This window comes from Salmo trutta, chromosome 32, assembly GCF_901001165.1.
Source record: "Salmo trutta chromosome 32, fSalTru1.1, whole genome shotgun sequence".
In the NCBI taxonomy this organism is placed as follows: domain Eukaryota; kingdom Metazoa; phylum Chordata; class Actinopteri; order Salmoniformes; family Salmonidae; genus Salmo; species Salmo trutta.
Genome location: NC_042988.1, coordinates 5162264 through 5188356, shown reverse-complemented (window position 1 = coordinate 5188356; position 26093 = coordinate 5162264). Strand labels below are relative to the sequence as shown.

Here is a 26093-nt window from a genome sequence, read left to right as displayed (position 1 = left end):
AGGATGGCTGCATATCAGGTTCACAGCCAACCCGAATATCTGCAGATGCCTGCATCAAAGCGTTGAGATTTTTGCTGGGTTGCTAATTAAGGATAAGCCATCTATTTTTAGAATCTGTTGTATACATGTTATCGTTTTATTTTCAATGTTGAAATCTTCCTTTTCTTCTTTCTCGACTTTCCCAACGGCGTGTTTGAGAGAGACACCCCCCTCTGTCTGCTTCGTCGCGAGGACTGCGATAACAGCCGTGCTATTGATTTTTGCTCTTCAATGGAATACATTTTTATTCTAATAGCGAGTGTTGGCAATACATTTCGCATCTGCTGTGTACCGGTATTGCCCTCTATGAGAAAGAGACTATTCCATTACTCTTAGCTGAAGATAGAGACACCACACATAGACACAACAAGAACCGGGTAACATTCATTCATAGAGCCTTGTCTTGCTCCTAGATACCCCAGGACCGTGGACAGCGCTTGTGCCAGTGGCCGCAGCTCGGTGTGAAAAACAACTATTGGGCCTATCAGTTAATCACAATCATAACATGATACTCAAGAATTGACTAAAAGTAAAGATTACAAGACGTGATTCTATACGGATTAAACCAGAAGACTACTGATTTGAAGGTAAGACATTGTGACGTTATGAGCAGTTGTTATTCTGCCGCTTGTGCCAGCATCATTATCAAGTGATATAATCAACATGCTATAAACAATACAGTATATTCGGTTTCTTTATCATTGCACTGTATTTGTCTTTATTGGGCACAATTAAACAACCATTTTAAAATTACAGTTCAAATTGGTTGCTTGCATTACATATCTTGGTGATGGAGAGAGAAAATGTCTTCAATAATGGGTCATGTGTCATCAATAAACAATATTTATCAATATCCCAAATAAAAAATGTGCAACATCAACAACTATGACATCTATATCTATATCAAATCTGTCTTGTGCTAAAGTGGATGGTGTTTTCATTCAAAGGCTTCCATTTTGAAGCTAAGATGGATGCTTGCGTACATTTCTCTATCATGCTTCGGTGGCCTTATCTCGCTCCTTATATAAAATTCATAGTAATGATGTAATGTTTTGCCCGGTTAGATGAATTCAAATTTGGATTCGAAATGAGAGATATGGAACATAATCCATCTTATAAATGATATTAACATCACGATTGAAATGAATATGAAACAAATCCTGATTTCAAAATCGGATAGGGAATGCTGCGAGATTTGGCCGTTATGAATGAACTGTCTCTGAGGGGTTTTATATAGTCCCAAGGTCTATTCATTCATCTGTGACTAACAAAAAACAACAACATGCGACTATGAATCTCCTGTAAACACAGGCTATTTAATTAACGTGCTAATTATTCATAGCTCAATTAACACACATATAATGAGCTGATTGATTAATCTAAACCAAGCTGTAAAGGAATTTGATTTGGTTATAAGTTGGACATTTGGATTATTTCGGTTTTAAAGATAGGAAGTCAGATTTGCGTCTGATGTATATCAACTGAACCAACTAAAAACGATGTGTTTGAAATAAACACGAAATATTAATACTATTCAAATGTAATATCTAATGTATCTAATGCGTTCCAATTAATACAAATAATACAAAATACTTTACCTCCTGCATTTTCCAAGATCAACAGTTGTTGTTTTAATAACTGTTGAAAATGCATTCAGTAATCAATGTACAGCTCATCTTCAATACAATTGTCACCCAAATACCAAATGTTTACCATGCACAAAACACGTCAGCAAACTACTTTGTAATGCACTTTCTCTTCTGTTTATTGACAGGTACCATTTTCCCTCTCAAAGAACAAGCATCTTTAGTTCTTCCCATTAAAAACACTTTTGTCAGATCCCCCAGAGAAGAGAACCAACACTCCATCCATAACTCTCTCCCCCAGAGGAACCATGGGTACCGTACTGTCCCTCTCCCCCAGCTACCGGAAAGCGGCCCTGTTCGAGGATGGCCCGGCCACTGTGGGCCATTACACGGCCGTCCAGAACAGCAAAAACTCCAAGGACGCCAAGAGCCTCAAGCGCCAGTCCCTCATCAGTGTGTTGCCATGGAAACGCATTGTGGCGGTATCAGCCAAACGGAAAGGTTCCAAAAAGCTCCCACCCGACGACGGGCAGAAGGTCAGCACTGAGCACACCATCACCAACAGCCAGAAGCTGAAGAAGTCCCAGTCCTGCGCCAACTTGTCCTCTTTCACCACGCAGGAACCCACCATAGCTGCCACCATCCCCACCTCCAAGACCGTCTCCAACGTGGCCGCAGCCACCAAGAAGAACTCGCTGACCGGTTCCACTGGGGGCCAGGCGACGAACGCGGGCACGCCCAAGCGGGTGATCGTCCAGGCCTCCACCAGCGAGCTAATGCGTAGTTTGGGTGAGTTCCTGTGCCGGCGCTGCTACCGGCTGAAGCGCCTTTCGCCCACCGACCCAGTGCTGTGGCTGCGAAGCGTGGATCGCTCCCTCCTCCTCCAGGGCTGGCAGGACCAGGGCTTCATCACCCCGGCCAACGTGGTCTTCCTCTACATGCTGTGCCGCGATGTGGTCTCCTCCGAGGTGGCCAGCGAGAGGGAGCTGCAAGCCTCTCTGCTCACCTGCCTCTACCTGTCCTACTCCTATATGGGCAACGAGATCTCCTACCCACTGAAGCCCTTCCTGGTGGAGGCTGAGAAGGAGGCCTTTTGGGACCGCTGCCTGGAAATCATCAACCGCATGAGTGGCAAGATGCTGCAGATCAACTCCGACCCGCACTACTTCACCCAGGTGTTCGCCGACCTCAAAAACGAGAGCAAGAAGGAGGAAGAGAAGACAAGGTTGTTGATAGGCCTCGACCGATAAGAGGAACCATGGGAAGACGGTAAAGGGAGGAACAGGGGAGAAGTGGGACCGGTGGGATGTGGATAGGGTGGGATGTGGATAGGGTCAGGGTGACACGCACGACTACAGAAAGAACACAAGTGTTGTCTGGTGTTCCCATCTTGTATTAGTAGGACATTGATTTAGCTGGAGGCCCATGATGGCCCAATCAGGAGGCTCTGGTGTCATATATCATGTTAACAAGGCCAGTGTTTGGGCATTATAGTACTTACAGACAATCACACAGATAAAATGACTGATAACCTTTATGTTGAGTGAACAGTAAAACACCGCCTTCAGGACGTTTGAGAACAGAGATGCAGCTTGGTCTAGGGCTGGACACATATTACTTCAACAGCAGCCAAACCTGACAAGATTACATTGATAGAAAATGATGACCCCTCACAAACCCAAAACAGGTAATCAAATGTCAGTGACTTGAGTAAAAAGAAGAATGGCTGAGTAAAAAACAGATACATTTTTATGTGTCCAGATTCAGAGTCAAAAGAATCCCTTTAGGGACTTCAGAAAGCTGTGAGGCCACTGCATCCCTTTTCCCCCTCTCCACGCTGCATCGGCATCCTTACTGACCCTAAATATTAACACAGACAGTGGAAACACCAGACAACTTCACTGTAGCAGTCTGCTTATGTACTGTACATACTTAGGGGTGGAAAAAATGAAAAAACGATAAGAGAGTCATCAAAGCAACCAAAAGCAGAGCTAAGGAGAGGATACATGTGGATTCCACAAGGCAATGTGGGGGCACAAGAAACATCATGATTCCACTACGCATGAGATCAAGACCTCACGTCTTCACACGTCTTCACGCATCCTCTCACGTCTTCTCACGTCCCCATTCCCTAATGTCCTCCACACAATCACCAATTGCCAACGCTCCCTACCTCACCACCAACAATAGCCCTGCCCAAGTCTACCCCCACAGCATTGCACTTCTTCCCACAACAAGCATGCCTGGTTTTATTTCACCATTTACAGATAAGAGTGGAACATTGCCAAACCTCATCCCCCCACCACAGTCCTAATTTGTGTTTTGGTGTGGAGAGGAGGCTAGAAAGTGACATGGAATGCCAGTAGAACACGCTGCTGAGTTGATTGACTTCCAAAACAACACTAGTCGAGAACTACAGGAGACTATTATCGTGGCACTTCATGTGATGTGTCCACCTGCTTGGTTTCCATTGAGGACAGAACAAAATGGATTCTCCATTCAGTCATCACTCTTAAAGAGACGCTTCCCACCCCCACTGATGGTTATTTATGTAACGACTTGTGTTGACATGCATGTGTGCTTCTATGGGTTCCTAGCATGCTGCTTTGTGTCCGCACACCACGGCTACGTCCTAAGTGGCGCCTTATTTCCTATGTAATGGGCTGCTCTGGCCAAAAGTAGTGCATTACATAGGGTATGGGATGCCATTTGGGACATAGCCCCACATTATTTTAGACTGAGGGCAGTATGCTGCAATGCTGCCCTTACCTTAAATAATTATGATATTATGATTACTGATTAAGCCTTCGTTTTGATGAAAACCCACCTCCTGCAAGGTTGGGAGGCGAGAGTCCTGTGCCATATCGTTCTGAAGATTAAGATTTATAAAAACAACAACCCAAGTCTTGGATCATCATGCAGAACAAGAAAGACTTTTTCATGCAATCATCCTATACATTTCATTAGTTATTATTATATTATTGTGTATGTCCGTTGGAGATGACAGAGCCAGTGACTTGTGTTCTACCAATGTAACTCAATGGCCACATGTAACAAGAGAAATAGGAATTATCTGTCCATTTCAGAATCTCCACTGACTTGGCTACGTAGCTCTCAATTTAAACTGCCATTGATATTATCAACGGTCTCAAGCCTAATGAAAAATATGCATATGAAAATCAGATTGCAGAGCCTGCATACATGTTCTTCCTGTCTGATGTGTTTGGGATGGATTGAACGGTAGATAGCTGATGTATAACTTTCAGAAAAAAAATGGAATTATAATTATCAAGACATTTTCTTTGCTGTTGCTGTTCAACTCAGCGAAGGGCAAGTCGCAAAGAACAGAGGGAAGGAAACAAATGTTTGGAATGGAACACCCATCCATTTCGGAATGGAACACCCAGCCTGTTTCAAATGGAACACCCAGCCTGTTTGGAATGGAACATCCAGCCTGTTTGGAATGGAACACCCAGTCTGTTTGGAATGGAACACCCAGCCTGTTTCGAATGGAACACCCAGCCTGTTTGGAATAGAACACCCAGCCTGTTTGGAATGGAACACCCAGCCTGTTTGAATGGAACACTCAGCCTGTTTGGAATAGAACACCCAGCCTGTTTGGAATGGAACACCCAGCCTGTTTGGAATGGAACACCCAGCCTGTTTGGAATGGAACACTCAGCATGTTTGGAAAGGAACACCCAGACTGTTTGGAATGGAACATCCATCCTGTTTGGAATGGAACACTCAGCCTATTTGGAATGGAACACAGCCTGGGACTCTATGGAGATCTATGGAGAGGGGTGAAGTTCACCCTGTATCCTTCTTTCTTTGACTAAGTCATAACTATGTGCCATGTTTTCACTTGCAACACAAACAAGACAACACATTTGTACAATACAAAGTTAATGGGGTTATTTCATTTCCCCCCCCCTTTTCATTTGTGAATCATATTGTGTGCAACTTTGTTGAACAATAAAGTCAAAATAGTGTTGTTAGAGTAAAGATGAGGCAATCTGTGACTAATGTATGTGGATGTATGACTATGTATGTGAGTGAGACTTTATATAAAAAAATACATTTGCAAGCCTTTTGAAATGTTCTGTTTCTTTGTGACTGATCTTGTGAATGAATGTTGAACATTGAGGCAATAGGAACTTCATCTTACACAGATAGGCTTGGTGGAATTTTCATTGTATTGGATAGACCAATCCTGTCCCAGGGACCTCACACTATAAATCCACAATGCAGACAGGCCAAATACTTTCCACCTCCTAGCCATATAAATCACTGTATAAACAATCTGTAGGCCTGTCGTTCTGCCCCTGAGCAAGGCAGTTAACCCACTGTTCCCCAGGGCCCCGAAGACGTGGATGTTGATTATGGCAGCCCCCCCCCCCCCCCGCACCTCTCTGACTCAGAGGAGTTGGGTTGAATGCGGAAGACACATTTCAGTTGAATGCTTTCAGTTGTACAACTGACTAGGTATCCCCCTTTCCCTTCCATGGAAGCCTCCCCCCTAAAAAGAACTTCACTTCCCATGAGCCTGCGCTAGCCAGTCTAGCCACAACGAGGCAGTAGAGAGTTGCTGCTCATCATAAGGAATGCTGAGCAACCTGCAGCTTGAAGATTTGAGAGGATAGATACTGTATCTAAGTACGATCATGGACATTGCTTCACCTTTCCATATGATAGGCTGGGTGGAATGTTGAATTAGAGAGGATTAGGTTGCTTAATATGTCTGCCAAACTATAGCCCATGTCTGCTGTGAGGCTGCTGAGGTAGCCTCTATTATCCATGGCAGGCCGACTTGAGATAACTACATTACAGTCGAACTGCGGAGAATCACAGATCTACAAATAACATTGCCTACCAATAAACTACTTACTATGTGATTAAGATGGTTAATTTTGCACCTTGTCTCGCTCAAAGGGAACCCCCTTAAAAACACTGAGAGCGCTTGCTCAAACGCTTAATCTGCAGCGGGGTGGGCAACTGCAGTGCGGTATGGCCTTCTCTGAAGTGGTGGAGTGGTTAGGAGGAGCTGTCCACGGTTGGTGGTGCTGAACGGGCAGCTAGCTGTTTGTACGTGTGAGGACCGCTGTCCCTGGTCCTGACTAATGCAGAGGCGCTGCCTGCAGAGCTGAAAGGAGCGCCTTCTCAAGATACCACACACCCAGCACAGTTTCGAATCTAGATTCTAGCTGCTTATTCACAATTGCAGATCACAATATCAATCTATCAACTCCAATAGCTACATTGTGTGCGTCATTCGTTAGCACATATTATTTACTGGTAAGCTAGGCTACATACAATGTCACGTTTAGGTCATAGCTTGGTTTAATACAATTATTTTATTGAGAATACTCAACATTAAACAGAGAATAGGCTACATGGATAAGAGTGTGTGAGAGTGGGAGGGGACACACACACGGGATCAGGAGGGAAGCCATTCCCTAAAATTGCCAGCCTATCCATCAATCGTGCAACGTGAGGGACCTTCATTGCAACGAGATCATTGACGAGGAAGAAGAAGAACGTTAATCTAGGGCTTCCTCTGAATTCGGCCAATCAAAATCGAATGCGTTGCTCTCGTCGGTGTAGTGTGCAGTGCGTGAAGCGTTGGTTCCTCCTGCGCAGCTAGATAGGCAGGAGACAGTCCATCTGCCTCTGCCGTCTCCGTCTGCTTTCAGTGCTGCCGACTGCCATATTTATTACCATTCAGAGCTGCACCTCTGAACATCACCAGACTCGAAGATGGCGGCCCGGGTAAGATATTTTCTCGGTTGTTCAATATCTCTTTGTCAAAATAAACATTTTCTTTCGTTGTAAATAGAATACAATGCCGAGTGTGACGTATGGCTTCCAGATACGCGAAGGAAGGAGGTTGCCAGCTTTCAAATGACAAGAATTTAGCTGCAGCAACGTCGCACCTGAATGTCAAGTTCGACGTCGGCTCTGCTATTTCAATGCAGAATGTATTTTTTACGCCCTGGCATTCAGCTTGATAGGCACCCGCACAATCTGGTTTTGACGGGTCGCAGAAATAATTTATCTGTCTTGTAGAATCATCCTACAGTCAGCGCTAGGAAGCTATAGGCCTCTACAGCTAGCCACTGCATTAGCTGAATGAATCGGTTGAAGCTAATCCTGGATTTTACATGACCTTTAGCCGACAGAATGCTTAAAGTGGCAATTAAAACCATTTTATAGGATATCTGTGCAAAAAGTGCTTGTAATTATTTTGTGAAAAGCATATCACAGCAGCGCACGCAGGCTCCCTTGTCCATAGCACGACCTCCTTGTCCATAGCACGACCTATATACAGTAGACTATGGCAGTTTTGTGAGTCCGGAGTATAATCTATGCTTCCTTGCATTGGAAAGCTATTTTTGCGCTATCTAGATCATGGTTGAGCAAACCCCCTTTTGTATGCCCACGGATCAATTTCCTAAAACATATATATTTTTGGGGGGGAACTCAGTCAGGGTCAATTTACTGTTGAGAGTTAGAATGGTAGAAGAAACAAGGTGTAATTTCAACACGTGGTTATGGATCATTAGTTGTTCTCTTGTTAGGCCTGTGTCAGTCACTGACAGGCACTTAATTAGCCCGTGTCAGCTTGCATTTGTTTGGTAAATTAGTCTTGCCAGCTATCTAAACTTGTAATAATCATGGTCGAATTACCGACCTGGTCTCCCCATTGATTTTGTTAGTCACTCTCACTCAGATTTCATATTAAAAACTGCAAACATTTCTCTCCACTCTATGGCAAAATGTGTAGAATTGCACGAAATTACCTGTAAAAGGGCTAATTTATCTCTCTGCCCCATTGCAAAATGAGTAGAATTGCAGGAAATTAACTCTAAACCAAAAAGGCCCCCCAAAAAGAACCTATGGCCACCAAATTTCTTCGAGGCCTCCACCCCCATCAATGTTGCCCATCCCTAATTATGATGAAGCAGTGCATGACAAGCAACAACCTGTCGCCGATAGAGATGCATTCCAGCCAGGCAGCCACAACCTATAACAGGGGTAAACAGCCCAGTTCCTGGAGTGCCGCAGGTATATAAGCTATGCTCAACTTGAACAGACAGCACCTGGCTGATGCATTTCGTAGGTTAGCTATGCCCTGCCTGGCCTGCTGATATGGACTGATGCCAGTGTGCTGCCAAATTCCTATTGGAAATATCTTATATCACTGGATTTTAATCACAGGATGAAGCACAGTTTAGAGCTGGTCGACTGTCAAGTTATGCACCGCACCTAGGTATGTTGGCCCATCGCTAATGCTGATTGAAGCTCTTCTCCTGTCTCTCCCAGTGTAAAACCATGACATGTTGTGGAGATCTAAGCTTGCCCATTGAATTTACATAGCTCAAGGCGAAATTGTAATATAGGTGGGGCATAATAGCGCGAGATTTTCAAATCAAGGCCTATTCCATTGGTTGACGCTGTTGCCCGCCTGCATTATTGAAACGTGTATCCAGAAGACATCATTGGCAATACCCCTCTGTGGTTTGAGAATAAGGACCGAAAACGGAAACCCTGAAGAACACCTTTCCATTCTCAGTGGATTCTCTGTTGAAATATAGGCCTCTATATTTACAACAAGACAGCTTTGATTTGTCAGCCAGTTTTGCATCCAGCCAGGGCACCGTGGGCACACAGACAAGACCAGAGGTGCAATTTGTCAAAGTCTGACTAGAGCTGTTGTGTTCTTTTTAAACATATCCGCCAGAGGTGTCTGTCACAAATTCCAGGGCCCGATGCGCTGCTGAGTTACATGACAAGGCATTTTTTTGGGTGAACCAAATATTTCCCCTTCCAGTGCTCTAGTATAATGGCCCTAATAAAATTACAAGACCGTATCGAACATGCAATCTTTACACTATGAAAATAACAGAAATGACATTCTTTAAGATAGTGTTCTACTCTTTCTTGCCATTAGGTGTCAAGGCAATGATTAGCTGTTGTACATTAGTGTACTGGACTCAGCAGTTCGTTTCAGTCGACAGACTTGTTTAAGGCAGCTGATGATACATTTTTAGTCAGTCGCAAAGCATGAGTCAACTGTGTCCACTGGCATTGGTCTCCCTCCTTCCCTCGCCCTTGCAGAGTGCACTGCACGTTGTTGCTGGGCATAGGGTGTCAGAGCTGCTGAGAGGGACATAGATGGTATCACAGACTGACAGCACACAGCGGACATTTTACAACAGAGGGAAATAGCCTACATGAATACCCCTTACAGAATGTTCTCACTAAGAGTGAAACATAAGAAAGGACGCAGATTCACCACGAACAGTAGACCTAGGGAATGTATACCGTAGATGGCTGTCAGAGAATGACCTTCGTTTGTGTACAGTACCAGTCAAAAGTTTGGACACACTACTTCAAGGGTTTTTCTTTATTTTTACTATTTTCTACATTTTAGAAAAATAGTGAAGACATCAAAACTATGAAATAACACATATGGAATCATGTAGTAACCAAAAAAGTGTTAAACAAATCAAAATACATTTTATATTTGAGATTCTTCAAAGTAGCCACCCTTTGCCTTAATGACAGCTTTGAACACTCTTGGGATTCTCTCAACCATCTTCATGAGGTAGTCAGCTGTAATACATTTCAATTAACAGGGGTGCCTTGTTAAAAGTTAATTTGTGGAATTTCTTTCCTTCTTAATGCGTTTGAGCCAATCAGTTGTGTTGTGACAAGATATACGAAAGATAGCCATATTTGGTAAAAGTCCAAGTATTGTCTTCCCTGTGGCTCAGTTGGTAGAGCATAGTGTGTGCAACGCCAGGGTTGTGGGTTCAATTCCCACAGGGGGCCAGTACAAAAATAAAAATGCATGCATTCACTACTGTAAGTCGCTCTGGATAAGAGCGTCTGCTAAATGACTAAAATGTCCAAGTCCATATTATGGCAAAAACAGCTAAAATAAGCAAAGACCAAGAGTTACCTCTGCTGCAGAGGATAAGTTCATTAGAGTCAACTGCACCTCAGAAATTGCAGGCCAAATAAATGCTTCACAGAGTTCAAGTAACAGACACATCTCAACATCAACTGTTCAGAGACTGCATGAATTAGGCCTTCATGGTCGAAATGCTGCAAAAAAAAACAACTACTAAAGGACACCAATAAAAATAAGAGACTTGCTTGGGCCAAGAAACAGGAGCAATGAACATTAGACCGGTGGAAATCTGCCCTTTGATCTGCTGAGTCCAAATTTTTGGTTCCAACTGCTGTGTCTTTGTGAGATGCAGAGTAGGTGAACGGATGTTCTCTGCATGTGTTGTTCCCACCATGAAGCATGGGGGTGTGATGGTGTGGGGGTGCTTTTCTGGTGACACTGTCAGTGATTTATTTCGAATTCAAGGCACACTTAACCAGCATAGCTACCACAGCATTCTGCAGCGATACGCCATAGAGGGGCTATCATTTGTTTTTCAACAGGACAATGACCCAACACACCTCCAGGCTGTGTAAGGGCTATTTGACCAAGAAGGAGAGTGATGGAGTGCAGCATCAGATGACCTGGCCTCGACAATCACCCAACCTCAACCCAATTGAGATGGTTTGGGATGAGTTGGACCGCAGAGTGATGGAAAAGCAGCCAACAAGTGCTCAGCATATGTGGGAACTCCTTCAAGACGGTTGGAAAAGCATTCCTCATGAAGCTGGTTGAGAGAATGCCAAGAGTGTGCAAAGCTGTCATCAAGGCAAAGGGTGGCTACTTTGAAGAATCTAAAATCTAAAATATTTTTTGATTTGTTTAACACTTTTTTGCGTACTACATGATTCCATATGTGTTATTATATAGTTTTGATGTCGTCACTATTATTCTACATTGTAGTAAATAGTAAAAATGAAGAAAAACCCTTGAATGAGTAGGTGTGTCCAAACTTTTGACTGGTACTATATGTGTGGTCATCCATGGCCTTGTAGTAATGGTCGTCTTTTACATGGCCAGTGGTTTAGAAGAATCTACATCCTATGTTGACATCCGATCCTCTTCGTTCATGGGCCCTCTCCCATCTTTGTATTTTAATTGGAGTGTTAACATACGTTTATGTAACGTACACGAGTGTAAATAAACAAACACAACAGTGCAGCAGAAAGATTACTCAGCAAAATCTGTGTTCTGTGCAAGACGGGATGGAATGGGGGAGGTTCTCAACAGGACAAGAATCAGGATATAAGATCGTTGCGTGAGTGTGACAGGATCCGAGAAAATGACAGACTGAATTAGATAATATTCTCCCTCCTGTGAACCTCTACACATCCTCTACAACCAATAACCACCCCAAACTACACTCCCACAAACTGCAACTAAACTACTAGTAGTAAACTAAACTACCATACACTACCACTTTCTGTCCATAACTGTCCCTGCCTCCAACAGTGCATACAGGTCTTCATAAGGATGTCATAACTGCACTGGAAGTATGGACTGGCAGTATTAGAACATGACAGAGGAGACTGGTGGGCAGAGATATAGGAGGGCGAGCTCGTTATAATGGCTGAAATGGAATTAATTGAAAGGTATCAAACACCAGGTTTCCATTCATACTGCTCCATTTATTTCATTCCAGCCACTACAATGAGCCCGTCCTCTGATATTTCCACCCACCAGCCACCACTGGACCGGAACACTTATAGCCAGACCCAGACTGAGGTGTACTGAGACTGTGATGAAGCGCTGAGTGATTAACCAAAATGTTATTTTTTTTCAGTTATTAAACAACTGATTGACCGACGTCGGTCCATTTACTTGAATTCCATTTTTTTTCCGTGTGACCCCAACGCGCCGTTTCTCTAGAGAGAAATCAAATCATTCCCGAGAGAAAGTTCTGAATGGAGTTGTAGTTTTCATTAACCTTTTACTGCAGTGGGCTAAATCAGGGTAACACAGAGTGTTTCTTGGTAGTCTTAAATAAATCTACTTTGAAACGAAAGTATACACCTCACTCAAATGGTTATGAGCTTAAAAAAATAAGGCACCTGTACCATGTCACATATAGAGTTGAAATGTATTCAATTTTGTGTTTGTATTCCAATATTACACTTTATATACAGTCCATCACAGAATACTGACTTACAGCAAAACTATTAGACATAGAAACACCGGATTTCCGGCAGGTTACATTTTTTTATTGATTCTGAAAAATATTAATAACATTCCACTCATAAGTCCATTAGGTTATTTGACTGCAGGAAAGGGACTATGTAAATATTCAACCTAGTTCATCGCAGAAACGTGGTAATTAACAACAGTGACCATAGTTAATTGCGCCTGGTTTTTCCGGCTTGGACAGAGATGGTCCGTGTTCGAGAGGATCAAGACCGTAATCTATCATGGGTAAATTGTGACTGACTTACCGATCTACAAATAATAATGAGTAGTTATTTTTGATGCAGGTCCTTTGTAGATCAGTCAGTCGGCAGTCACCTGCACTATCGGCTGCAATGTCGTACAATCCCATGGATACAATGTTACGCCTGCTACGTTACAGCAGTGATCGACCATACGGACAGCCACACTTTATTATTGTATTGTTTTTTAAGGTTAGCCACACTAGCTTCACCCTCATTTCGGTGCTAGCAAGCAAGCAAGCAGGCAGGCGAGGCAGTGGTAGGTATCAACAGCCAATCTAGTAGGGGCCGGAAACTATAGTGAGCCTCGATTGGTCAATTGTAACGTGATGTCGAGGAGTCCGCAACAAAAGTGAAGCTTTTCCCAACTTTGGTCCTGCCCTGTTCACGCTCCCTCGCCCATGCTTGTGTCGCCCAACGGTTCCCGCGCACTTTGCTTCCCTACATTGAAAATGAATGGGGTTTCGTTGTTTCAACGCCCCCAACGTGCTAACTGTATTTCTTCCTTTAGGTTAGATCAGGGGTCTCCAACAGGAAGATCAAGAGCTACCAGTACCTAGCTCGCCGATCAATTCTGAAAGTACACTACATGCATGTTTTCATGTGTTCCATCGCAGACTGACATAAACATAAAACTCCCGGCTACTATCCAATCAAAGTCATATTGACTTTATCCCACCCCTGGTTAGCCACTATTGGCTTGAAAAGACAAATGTAACACAAAATCTGCAAATTAATTTCCAGCAATATTGCCCCATGTCTGTCTGTTTGTTGTGCACGTTTGTCTATCACTCTGTATGTAGCCAGTTAGCGATGCTAATGATAACCATCTTGTGAGTAGACAGACTTTCCCCTAAAAACCTCCTCAATGCAAAGTAGGCTCACCTGACAGAACAACTGTATATCAGGGTTATTTGTATCAATTGGGTGGCGATTGTTTTGCAAACTTTGCCATGACATGTGCTGCAGCAGTAGGTCTAACAGCAAAAACATTGCTAGACCAACACATTCCTCTCTTGCTAGATGCACAGTTTTAAAGGAAATTACACAAAGATGAGTTATTTTCAGACCTAGAAAATGGTCTTCAGATGTGATTTAAGCATTGACATATCTTTTTTTTTTATTCTCGATGAATAATTATAATATTCAGAGTAACAAACGGAAGAAAAAAATTCCAAAACCAGGACAAATAAAACAGAGAAAACAACAGAATTCAGGAAAATACCAAATATAATTTTTGGGGCCCCCCCCCTAGAGTCGTTTGTTAACCATTATTTTACCAGGTATATTGACAGAACACATATCTTGTACACCAAGGAGTTGCAGGGCAGAGGAGAAGAATGTGCCTATTTGAAAGGTATAACAAAATAACTAGCTCACGACATGTTTCATTTTTGAAAAGTTGCTCTAACCACGGGCTAGATACATACAGATAGTGTACGATAGTGTATAGACACGCATAGACCACATGAGGAATGTACACAACACAACGACGAGAGAGAGGGATAGAGACTGCTTGTGAAAGTATGCCTAATCTACGTTGAAGAATTAGTAAAATGATAACTCTGCAGCATACTTAGGCAGGCTAGCCTAGCTTAGCTAAATAGGATGACTAAAGACAGTACAGTATGGAGGGAAGAGAGATAACAGTGTCTGGCTGCATGGCTGTTACTGCCTGAGCAGAGATGAAATGATGACTTTAAAGAATACATATAATAAAGTTATCAAATAAAAACAAAGTAATATACACAATTGAAATATTTTATTATTTCATAGTAATTTCCTGTTTTGTCTACCCAATGACCGAGACAATGGAATAATTTAAATGTTTTGGCAATTCCCATAAAAAAATGTCAAATTATTTTAATGTCATAATTTTTTTATGCATTTAATGTGAAAAAAGAAAACAGAAATCATAAAACTGGGATCATTTTTTTCATAATCGAACTGAAACCGAACTCGAAAATCACTAATCGCTCAGCACTACCATGATGAGCCCAAGACCAGTTTAAATATTAAAAAACATGAACCAGAGGAGGGTTTAATGATGAGAGCATTCTAGCTCTCCACAGGCCCTTATAAAGAAAATGGGTAGTTCATTTAGCTAGGCTTCTGGTAAACGAATTATCTCAGAACAGCGTAGTGTCAAACATCAAACATCTCCCTCGCTGTTAGTCACCTGCTCAGTAATACACAGCACTGTTGTATATGACATATAAATTGGTCTCATTTAATTATTCAGTCTGCAGCCATGTTTTTTTGTAACCTCAGATATGTCACACAACAAAAACACTAGTCTCACTAATATTTCTATAGGCCTTTGTTTTTATGATTTTATGCACCAGATAACTCTCTGCATATATTGAAAATGTTATAACAACATGGGTTGTGTGTCCTTATAGCCATATCTCCGCGATGCGTCGTGCTTAAGAACAGCCCTTAGCCGTGGTATATTGGCCATATACCACACCCCCTCATGCCTTATTGCTTAATTATAGCCACATCTCTATATGTGTTTATTATGTGCCTATATACACATATACATGTGTATGAGTGTACAGTGTGTGTGTGGGTGTCTGTGTAATCTGTAATCCCTGTCTCGGTGTAGGGCCTTCATCTGTGTGAGCGTTGAGCTGCAGCTATATTTAGAGAGAGTGCCGCTATGTGCCGTGGCGGCGTTGCAGTGGAAAAGGCTTGAACAGTTCAAACACTCTTTTCATCAGACACACAATTAATCTGATAGATGCAACGTGATTATGCTTAGTCTGCACAAAACAAGAAGACCTCGTAGTTGAGTTGAAGGTATTCTCTCGGATTCTGAGCAGGGTGATGATCAGGGTGTTTTCTCTAGGACAAGAGCGACCTTCAAATGTGTCCTCTTGCCTTGCTGTGATGCGTTCACTCGCTAAGCAGTGGTCCGTTCCTCTATCTCTACTGGAGGCGTCAAACAAAGAGCATGCAGCAGAATCAGCTAATGAGGACAAAGCATAATATAACTCATGTGAGTTTAATTGTATTGGAATGGAACCAGGAGGCATAGACATCCTTGGTAGCAACATTTGCCAGATATATTGAGAAAAGCTTGAAGCTTCATTGCCAGCTGGACATAGGCAAAAAAAGGATATAAAAAAAGTATAATAATCAAGTTACAATTATCTCTCATCTTTCACATTTGGCAGCTATATTGTGTCACTCAAATATAGGATGGGAAATTCCCTACCGCACAACGTAGCCAAATTGCACAGAACAAATACAAGCACATGACCTTTTTGAATCTTCCTCTACAAAACATGACATACCCTGCAGGTGTGATCTGTCTGCATGGTCTCTCCCTGCCATTAAATCTCTCCAACTTCAATGTAATTACTTTCCTGTAGGGGAAGACAGCCAAGAACTAACTTAAAGTCATTTATCTGAAACAGAAAAAGGAATTGGCTTTCAAACCTACCATATTAGCTCAATATCTTTAGCTGCTTCTGAATTCATAACACATACAGTTGAAGTCGGAAGTTTACATACACTTAGATTGCAGTCATTAAAACTCGTTTTTCAACCACTCCACAAATGTCTTGTTAACAAACTATAGTTTTGGCAAGTCGGTTAGGACATCTACTTTGTGCATGACACAAGTCATTTTTCCAACAATTGTTTACAGACAGATTATTTCACTTCTAATTCACTGTATCACAAATCCAGTGGGTCAGAAGTTTACATACACTAAGTTGACTGTGCCTTTAAACAGCTTGGAAAATTCCAGATAATTATGTCATGGCTTTAGAAGCTTCTGATAGGCTAATTGACATCATTTGAGTCAATTGGAAGTGTACCTGTGGATGTATTTCAAGGCCTACCTTCAACCTCAGTGCCTCTTTGCTTGACATCATGTCAAAATCAAAAGAAATCAGCCAAGACCTCAGAACAAAAAAATTGGAGACCTCCATAAGTCTGGTTCATCATTGGGAGCAATTTCCAAACGCCTGAAGGTACCACGTTCATCTGTACAAACAATAGTACGCAAGTATAAACGCCATGGGACCATGCAGCCGTTATACCGCTCAGGAAGGAGACGCGTTCTGTCTTCTAGAGATGAACGTACTTTGGTGCGAAAAGTGCAAATCAATCCCAGAACAACAGCAAAGGACCTTGTGAAGATCCTGGAAGAAACAGGTACAAAAGTATCTATATCCACAGTAAAACGAGTCCTATGTCGACATAACCTGAAAGGCCGCTCAGCAAGGAAGAAGCCACTGCTCCAAAACCACCATTAAAAAAAGTCATACTACGGTTTGCAACTGCACATGGGGACAATGATCATACTTTTTGGAGAAATGTCCTCTGGTCTGATGAAACAAAAATAGAACTGTTTGGCCATAATGACCATCGTTATGTTTGGAGGAAAAAGGGGGAGGCTAGAAAGCCGAAGAACACCATCCCAACCGTGAAGGACAGGGGTGGCAGCATCATGTTGTGGGGGTGCTTTGCTGCAGGAGGGACTGGTGCATTTCACAAAATAGATGGCATCATGAGGTAGGAAAATTATGTGGATATATTGAAGCAACATCTCAAGACATCAGTCAGGAAGTTAAAGCTTGGTTGCAAATGGGTCTTCCAAATGGACAATGACCCCAAGCATACTTCCAAAGTTGTGGCAAAATGGCTTAAGGACAACAAAGTCAAGGTTTTGGAGTGGCCATCACAAAGCCCTGACCTCAATCCTATAGAAAATATGTGGCAGAACTGAAAAAGCGTGTGCGAGCAAGGAGGCCTACAAACCTGACTCAGTTACACCAGCTCTGTCAGGAGGAATGGGCCAAAATTCACCCAACTTATTGTGGGAAGCTTGTGGAAGGCTACCTGAAACGTTTGGCCCAAGTTTAACAATTCAAAGGCAATGCTACCAAATACTAATTGAGTGTATGTAAACTTCTTACTCACTGGGAATGTGATGAAATAAAAGCTGAAATATATAATTCTCTCAACTATTATTCTGACATTTCACATTCTTAAAATAAAGTGGTGATCCTAACTGACCTAAGACAGGGAATTTTTACTAGGATTAAATGTAATGAATTGTGAAAAACTGAGTTTAAATGTATTTGGCTAAGGTGTATGTAAACTTCCAACTTCAACTATATCCCTGTGCTGACTCTAAATGCCCTTCAACATCTGACCTATGGCCTTCTTGTTGACTCGCTTACAATGGTTTCAAGTAAAGATTGGTGTAGGGAGAACTGATCCCAAATCAGTTTGTGAAATAGATTGTGTAAGCACTTTTTCTGGTGCCATTCTGAAAATAACTGATTTGTAGATAATATGCTGGTAAGATTGTCAAACTACCATGGAAAAAGTAGCACCTCACTTGAAATTATTGCATAAATATTGTGGTTTTGTAAACATAAAATATAGGCCCGTAGGCATATATAGTATATTCAAATACACTGACTATACCAAACATTAGGAACACCTTCCTATTATTGAGTAGCCCCCGCCATTTGTCCTCAGAACAGCCTCAATTCGTCAGGGCATGGACTCTACAAGGTGTTGAAAGCGTTCCACAGGGATGTTGGTCCATGTTGACTCCACTTCCCACAGTTGTGTCAAGCTGTCTTGATGTCCTTTGGGTGGTAGACCATTCTTGATACATACGGAAAACCGTTGAGCGTGACAAACCCAGCAACTTCACAGTTCTTGACATAAACCGGAGCTCCTGGCACCTACTACCATACCCTGTTCAAAGGCACATATCTTTTGTCTTGTCAATTCAAGCTATGAATGGCACATATACACAATCCATGTCTCAACTGTCTCGAGGCTTAAAAATCATTATTTAACCTTTCTCCTCCCCTTCATCTACTGATTGTAGTGGATTTAACAAGTGACATCACTAAGGGATCTTAGCTTTCATACTGGATTCACCTGGTCAGTCAATGTCATGGAAAGAGCAGGTGTCCTTAATGTTTTCTATACTCAGTTTAGTTATGTTTCTACTGTGTACATCATTGGGTGAACCTGATGCACTAGCTGGCTAGAGGTATAGGTGAATGGCTCCTCCTACTGGCTGCATCCATACATATTGATCTCCAGCACAGACATCACAATGGATACCTCCCCCAGGACTCCAGCTGATGGAAAATGGAAAAGGTATTCCTGAAATAAGGCAGGAGAAAAAGCCTGGAGTGTTCTGTCCTACGAGACTGCAGGGCTGGGTGGGGCATCAAGATTAGGATTGTGTGTGTGTGTGTGTGTGTGTGTGTGTGTTTTTATACTGCAATCATAAGACGGATCACTGAACACCCTCTATTCTTAGTCCTGAATGCAGCATACCACCACCAATGAGCCATTTTGTAATATATGTTTTGAATACAATCTTGAGGGGTTGTGAGACGTGACTACTTTGAATTCAAATGGTGTCTCATTAAATGCATTGAGTTCTGTTATGAATGAAGGTATTTATGTTCAGGGTTTTATTCTTACTACATTTTCAAAACCGTGTAATATCTTGCTTGTTTGTGCATGATACAGCTCCTATTAGCATTTGAATCAGCCACACATGACAGTAACCCTGGGGTTCCATCCATTCATCACATAAATTCACCAAAAATACGAAAGATTTCTGCTCTCATGGAAATTCATATTAGTTCTCATATTAAGACAATATTTTCTGTTTACAATGTGAAGAATGAATCTCTTCCTTATGTAAGATCTACATAAGACTGTTAAGCATATATGACTGACAAATGACAATACTGCCAGATTTGGGTATACTTTATAGTAGACGCTTAGCTTGCTAAAAACTCACATTTCAAAAACAAGACTCTAGCCACAGACCAATTTATTTGGGCAGTGTAAATTCACTGACGTCAAAATGTCCACGTGCTTTGGTGCAGTTCAGGACGGGAACAAAACCAAAGTGAGTGAAATGATAAGAATGAGCCCAACTCTGCCCCGCTCTGCATGCGTTTGCCACTTGCCACTGTCAAAGTGGTATTCCTTCGATTGTGAATCATTGCACCCGGTGCTGCTTCAGCTCTCTGACAGACAGTGGTCCTGGCTGTCTCAATTCTCTGTCTTATGTCCTCCTCTTCCCCTCCCTCTTTGCTTGCGTACGTTGGCCCCCCCAGGTCGTAATATTTTTCAAGGTATGTATGTAAGTCATTTCCTCATGTATGAACTCCCACGCCACCCGCTAAACGTCTAATAGCTTAATTGGACAGTCAGTCGGCTTTACTGAAAGCAGCTTTATCTGCCTCGTCAACTCCCAAGGTCTTACGAAAGCTCCCCCCCCCCCCCGCTGCCACTGCCGCCGCTCTCACCCCTGGTAGTGACTGTCTCAGGAGAAACTATATACATATGGTACACATCATCTGCCATTGCAGATCCATTGACGGAGTTGCAATGCAGAGCGGGAAGATATTTGATTGAGTGCACAAACAATACATTATCATCCATTACTCCACTGCAGTTTCACTAAGAGTGTTTAGACCTACTCTTGGACCGGGGTCAAACGGAAAAGCGTTAACCTATTTATTTGTCTTCTGGCTGAGCGAGCGCTGGCAGTGTGGTAGATGAAGGGGTAGGCTAGACTGCATGTGATGATTTTATAAATGGGGCAAGGGCAGTGTGCCAGCACTGCAGTGCAATACGCACCTCTCTATAACTTGCCACAACCCAAGCATTCCCCTTGCTCCCGAACATTGCGACTCCCAACACCCGCTGCCCTTGCTCTCCGCTCCCCAGCCGCCATCGTTCAAATGCCAGACATGCAAGCGTACATGGCAGGCCTGTGTATAACTATGAGTGAGCTAAATCAGAGATGGCTATGGCATGCATATCTTCACAGGGTACGTTCACAACCAACGTATAGGATGTTGTATCAAATCTAACTGAAGTGAATGGCGATTCATCTCCTTGTTATGTCATTAATTAAATATTAAAGACCCAGACTTAGACCTCAAGACCCAGACTTAGACCGCAAGACCCAGACTTAGACCGCAAGACCCAGACTTAGACCTCAAGACCCAGACTTAGACCTCAAGACCCAGACTTAGACCGCACCTTATGACACCCAGACGAAGATGCAACCTGTTTAGACCCAGACCAAACCAGTTGTTATTTTAGTCCAACTTGGCTCTGACAAGTGATGGACTTGCGTGTTATTTCACTCATACATGGCCATATAACTGACAAGATGGTATTCAAAGATGCATCTTGACATCATGTGTAGAAAATCCACGAAGACCATGGTCTCATCATAGACCATCAGCCCAGACCCAGACCTCTGGCCCTGTGGCCCAGACCAAGACAGTTTTTAAATGGTCTAGACTAGTCTTGAGATTGAGAACCCTCCATCTCCCCCGATTTGTTTTATAAGCTGGAGTAAGTATTGCATCATTATCCAGATCACTTTCCGTCTTGATCTGAAAAGTGTATTTGTCGTCACAACAACCTTTTTTGTAACATGGCCTTCTCTGGGATTTTTAATTGGAACAACATGCTCTTGCTTTTTCTCATATTATCTCTTTTACTGAAAGTGTTTAGAGGCTTGTCTTGTGTACCAAAGGGAAGGCTCTGTACTGCATGGTGTCCTTGGTATGTTATGACAGTTCACAGGCGGTCTGGAAGCTATGCTCTTAGCAGCAAACAAAGGTGACGAGATTAATTTTCACTCTCTAACCTTTTCACCCAGTGAATTGTGCGAACAGAGCTATGGAAGAGAATGTCAATGCCGTAAATCCGTGCAATAGTACAATATTCTGACATAAGTATGTAGAAACTCGTCAACGAGAATTGTGTTTAGATAAGTTACCGCAACTAAGAAATGTGTTCTTTTGTTTTTATACTTTGTCTTTTGAATTTGTCTTTGGTTTCATTGTATTTTGTACATCGTTCGTTCGTTCATTCATTCACAGTCTTGTAACGACCGGAATAGATCCTAACAAATAAACTAACTAGCTAGCTAGCTGTGTCTGCCGCTAGTTGCTGCTCTCTGGCGTTGTCTGTTTCAAGGCTGGTTTATATATGCATTTGACTATCTTGTGATGTTGGACAAACATTGCTGTTGCCTATGAGTTGAAATATGTTGAATTTGCAGAGAAACTAAACATGATCAATGTTCCACCCAAAGAAATGCTGTGACATATCTACAGTATACTGTTGCATTGCTACAAAGTTGAATGGTTCATTATATACCCTCACACCGTAGTGTGAACTGCCAGAATTTAACTGGATGTTTCTTTATGAATTTTTATGAAAGTCAAGAGGTCGTCATGGGTGTGTCTCCTGGTTGTTTCTTCGCCTCAGTCTCAACAAGGAAACCCAAGTTGCTTGATGATGCTACTAAATGTAAAATGAGTTTTCCTTTGGAAAATGGAAAGGAAATGCTGCGTCACCACTCAACTACTAGGGTAATATCTCCCTTTCAACTTATCCCACTTCCTTCGTCCCTCCTCTTCTCTTCTCTCTGTTTGTCTATATTTTCCTCTCTCTCTCTCTCTCTCGCTCTCTTCTTTCTTTCTGTTCTCCACTGCAGACGATGCAAGCGGCACGATGCCCGACAGATGACCTGTCGTTGACAAACTGTGCTGTGGTGAGCGAGAAGGATCTGCAGTCTGGACAGTGAGTAATCACTCTATACAGTGTAGCCCTCTGTAGTCTGGAAAATCACACTACATCAGGGTTCCCCAACTGGCACTTTTCTGAGCTTTTTTAAATATGTTTTTTTCATTGTTGGACATAAAAGACTGTAAAATCACAAGGGAACCAGCTCCAAGTGATTTTCAATTTGGAAATCTGTTCCCAAGTATTCATACGCATAATAGGGAGACACGTGAGTTGATACAAATGTAAGCAACGTTTGAAATGATTATATTTTAGTCAAATATATCTGTTTGGGCTTCTTGCGGTCAATTTTCAGTCTACAAATTGTAATGTTCCGGGCCCCCAAACGATCCGCTCAAGATAAAATCGGCCCATGGCTGAATCATGGTCTACGTGCTATAGTCTGGTGTAGCGTTTACCACTTTGGACCACACATTCCTATCAATAATGTATGTACGAGCCCTGTTTGAGCACAGTTTTGGCCACTCTGTCTTTGCTTCTCTGCGCTGTCACACTATCTTCCCAATGTACCTTCAATATATATTTGTTTAAATATCAAAGGAGATCAGGTGTTTGAAAATGTTGACAATTGGGCCTTAGAATTTATTTCAGTGTTCTCCCTAGATTTATTCGTACTTTAGGTAGAGTCCAGGGAGCAGATAGGCAACATTAGCCACACCTAAGTAACAACAGGAGAAACGCTGTTCACATCGACTCTGTAAGGGCATTTACAAATAAGCCATTGAAAAAGAGCACAGGTCCTTGTCGTGTATTGATATGACGTACTGAGATAGGACGTCAGTAAAGGAATGTGAGGGAGTAAAGACATGAGTCTGGTTGATTTCATTCAGTATAATATCTTAAGTTAGCACGAGTTGTGAGTATGCGATTGAACAATTGCGACAAGGATAACGTTTGAAAACGATCGTTAAATCTGAAAAGTGAGTTAGTGTCGTCGAGATGGAAAACACTGTGCCAAAATTTGACAGCAACAGTGAGCCTGCTACGCTAGGTCCACGCTGGACTAGGTGGTTGATGGCGTTTGAGCTGTTCGCGGATGGTAAAGGATTAATACTGTCCGTTGACGCTGAGCCGGTTACAAAACAACGGAGGAGAGCTTTGCTTCTACGTCATGCCGGGACAGATGTGCCGGACATTTTCTTCACACTCGCAGACACCGGAGAACCAACGGACTATGTCATGCCTCGAACACACCAACAGTGTTATTGCGCAAAATAGCACGCAGCATCATCTGGATATGTATGCAACAAAAGTTCCACATTCACCACCTGCTACCATTTCTGTCAAGCCGTCCACGCATACAGTTTGAAGCATACGTTCGATAAATCCAAGGTATGCACCACACCGAACGTACTGCAACGGCAACGCAATGCTGCAAGGCAAACGCAGAGTTTCATTGGAAATGAATGTAATTCTGGCGTACCACAAGTGTCAAGGTTGTGGCTGCGTTAAACGCATACTTCGTGCCACAGGTGAACACAGAGTTCGTGAGACAGACATTTTATCAACTGACACGGAAAACTGGTGAGACAGTTCAGCAATTTGTTACTCGTCTTAGACAAGCAGCTAAAGACTGCTGGAGATAAGGACAATCAGATTAGAGATGCCATACTTAGCAAGTGTAATACTGAATATGTGCGACGAAAACTATTGGAGGAGGGCCCTGGGCTAACATTAGTACAATGTGAAATAATTGAAGTGCAAATGGCCGCCACGCATGCGAGTACAGATGCTAAAGATAATGAGACCGTGCGTCATGTTTTCAAAAAGGATAGGAAATATCACAAAAAATGGGCTGAGACAGAATGGCAGAAGGAAAAGACCAGTAAATGAGAACTGTAACTGACAGGATCCCGTTCTCAGTGGGAGGGGTCCGTTTATTCATGCTAATTGACTCTGGGGACACGAGTGATATAGTAGACGAGAGCACATGGGAAATGTTGAAAGCCAAGAAAAGAAAGTGCCGTTCATCACGGACTGATAAAAAGCTATATGCATACTCATCAAGCGAGCCATTATCAGTAAAAGGGGTTTTCTCATGCCAAATAAAGATAGGCAAGCAGAGCACACAGGCTGAGTCCACATAGTTCACTGTGATTTGTGGATGCTGAGTAGCATGGCTAGGTAAAGAGACTGCCATTCAACTGGGTGTGCTAAAAGTGGGTGTTGACATAGCAGCAGTGGCAGATGTAAAAACTCAGATACCCCAGGTTGTTTGAAGGGGTGGGTAACCTAAACACGAAGCAGATCAACCTGCATGTTGATCAAATGTGACACCAGTAGCACAGGCCCTTAGGTGTGTACCATTCTACCTGAGAGAAGCTGTGGAGAAAAGATAGATGAATCCGGTAGAGGTGGTGCCACGCCATGGGTGAATCCGGTAGTGGTGGTGCCACGCCATGGGTGAATCCGGTAGAGGTGGTGCCACACCATGGGTGAATCCGGTAGTGGTGGTGCCACGCCATGGGTGAATCCGGTAGTGGTGGTGCCAAAACCGGACGGTGACATAAGACTGTGTCTAGACATGAGACAAGCGAACACAGCAATCATTTGTGGCAGGTACCCAGTCCCCACAGTAGGTGAACTTTTGCAAGGAATGAATGGGCCTGTCATGTTCAGTAAACTGGATCTCAAATGGGGCTATCATCAATTGGAGTCGAGAGGCATAGCGACGTTTGCAGTGCATAATGGGATATACTAATATAAAAGACTCATATTTGGAGTTTCATCGGCGAGCGAGCAGTATCACCATGAAATCGCAACAGCACTGGCAGGCATCGGGGAGGGTGGAAAACATATTGGATTACATCATCGTCCCTGCCCCAGACAAGGAGACCCATGACCAGCGGCTACATGCTGTCCTCAATAGGCTGGAGAACTGTGGGCTGACTCTTAACAGAGAAATGTCAGTTCAACATGGACAAATTGGTGTTTATGGGCATGTTCCTCTCACAGAAAGGCGGAAGGCCCACAGCTGAAAGAGTGAGAGCAGGGGTCGAGGCCAGGGAGCCTTAGACGGCATCAGAGGTTCCTAGCTTTCTAGGTTCCGTGGGCTACAGCAGTAGGTTTATTGCCCAGTTCTCTACACTCTCAGAGCCTCTGCGGAAGTTGACCAAGAAGGAAACAACATTCCACTTCGGACAGGAAGCCAGAGAAGGTATTTCAGACATTTAAAAGAGTAACTGGCTGAAGCCACGACACTCGCATACTTTGACAAAGACGCGCCCACAAAAGTAATAGCAGATGCAGGACCAGTGGGCCTAGGAGCTGTGCTTATGCAAGAACAACAAGGATAAATGGTTCCAGTCTGTTATGTGAGCAAGAGACTGTCAGTGTGAATGTAGATATTCACAAACTGAACATGAGGCCCTTGCATTGGTTTGGGCTTGTGAAAGGCTTCACCCGTGTGTACACTGTGTGGGGCGGCAGCGTAGCCTAGTGGTTAGAGCGTTGGCCTAGCAACCGAAAGGT

General features: G+C 42.9%; 2 protein-coding genes across 3 annotated transcripts in view; both read left to right on the top strand.

Annotated features, from left to right (window-relative positions):
• The first annotated feature begins 328 nt into the window (after nucleotides 1-328).
• On the top strand, nucleotides 329-5681 carry LOC115170865 (cyclin-dependent kinase 5 activator 1-like). The gene is made up of 2 exons (XM_029727199.1): nucleotides 329-626; nucleotides 1814-5681. The coding sequence occupies exon 2, from the start codon at nucleotides 1934-1936 to the stop codon at nucleotides 2873-2875; it is 942 nt and encodes a 313-aa protein (XP_029583059.1). The 5' UTR covers nucleotides 329-626; nucleotides 1814-1933; the 3' UTR covers nucleotides 2876-5681.
• Nucleotides 5682-7147: 1466 nt separating this feature from the next.
• LOC115170863 (vesicle-fusing ATPase) overlaps nucleotides 7148-26093 on the top strand; it is a 35057-nt gene continuing 16111 nt past the window's right edge. Inside the window, exons 1-2 of one of the 2 annotated variants that reach the window (XM_029727198.1) lie at nucleotides 7148-7394; nucleotides 22534-22619. In XM_029727198.1, the coding sequence (XP_029583058.1) occupies nucleotides 7383-7394; nucleotides 22534-22619 (98 nt within the window). In that variant the 5' untranslated portion in view covers nucleotides 7148-7382. The remainder of the gene's footprint in view (nucleotides 7395-22533; nucleotides 22620-26093) is intronic. The other variant, XM_029727197.1, reaches the window with a different exon arrangement.

What these genes read in the sequence shown, in the direction of transcription:
- LOC115170865 (XM_029727199.1), top strand. Translation starts at nt 1,934, where the DNA reads ATGGGTACCGTACTGTCCCTCTCCCCCAGCTACCGGAAAGCGGCCCTG.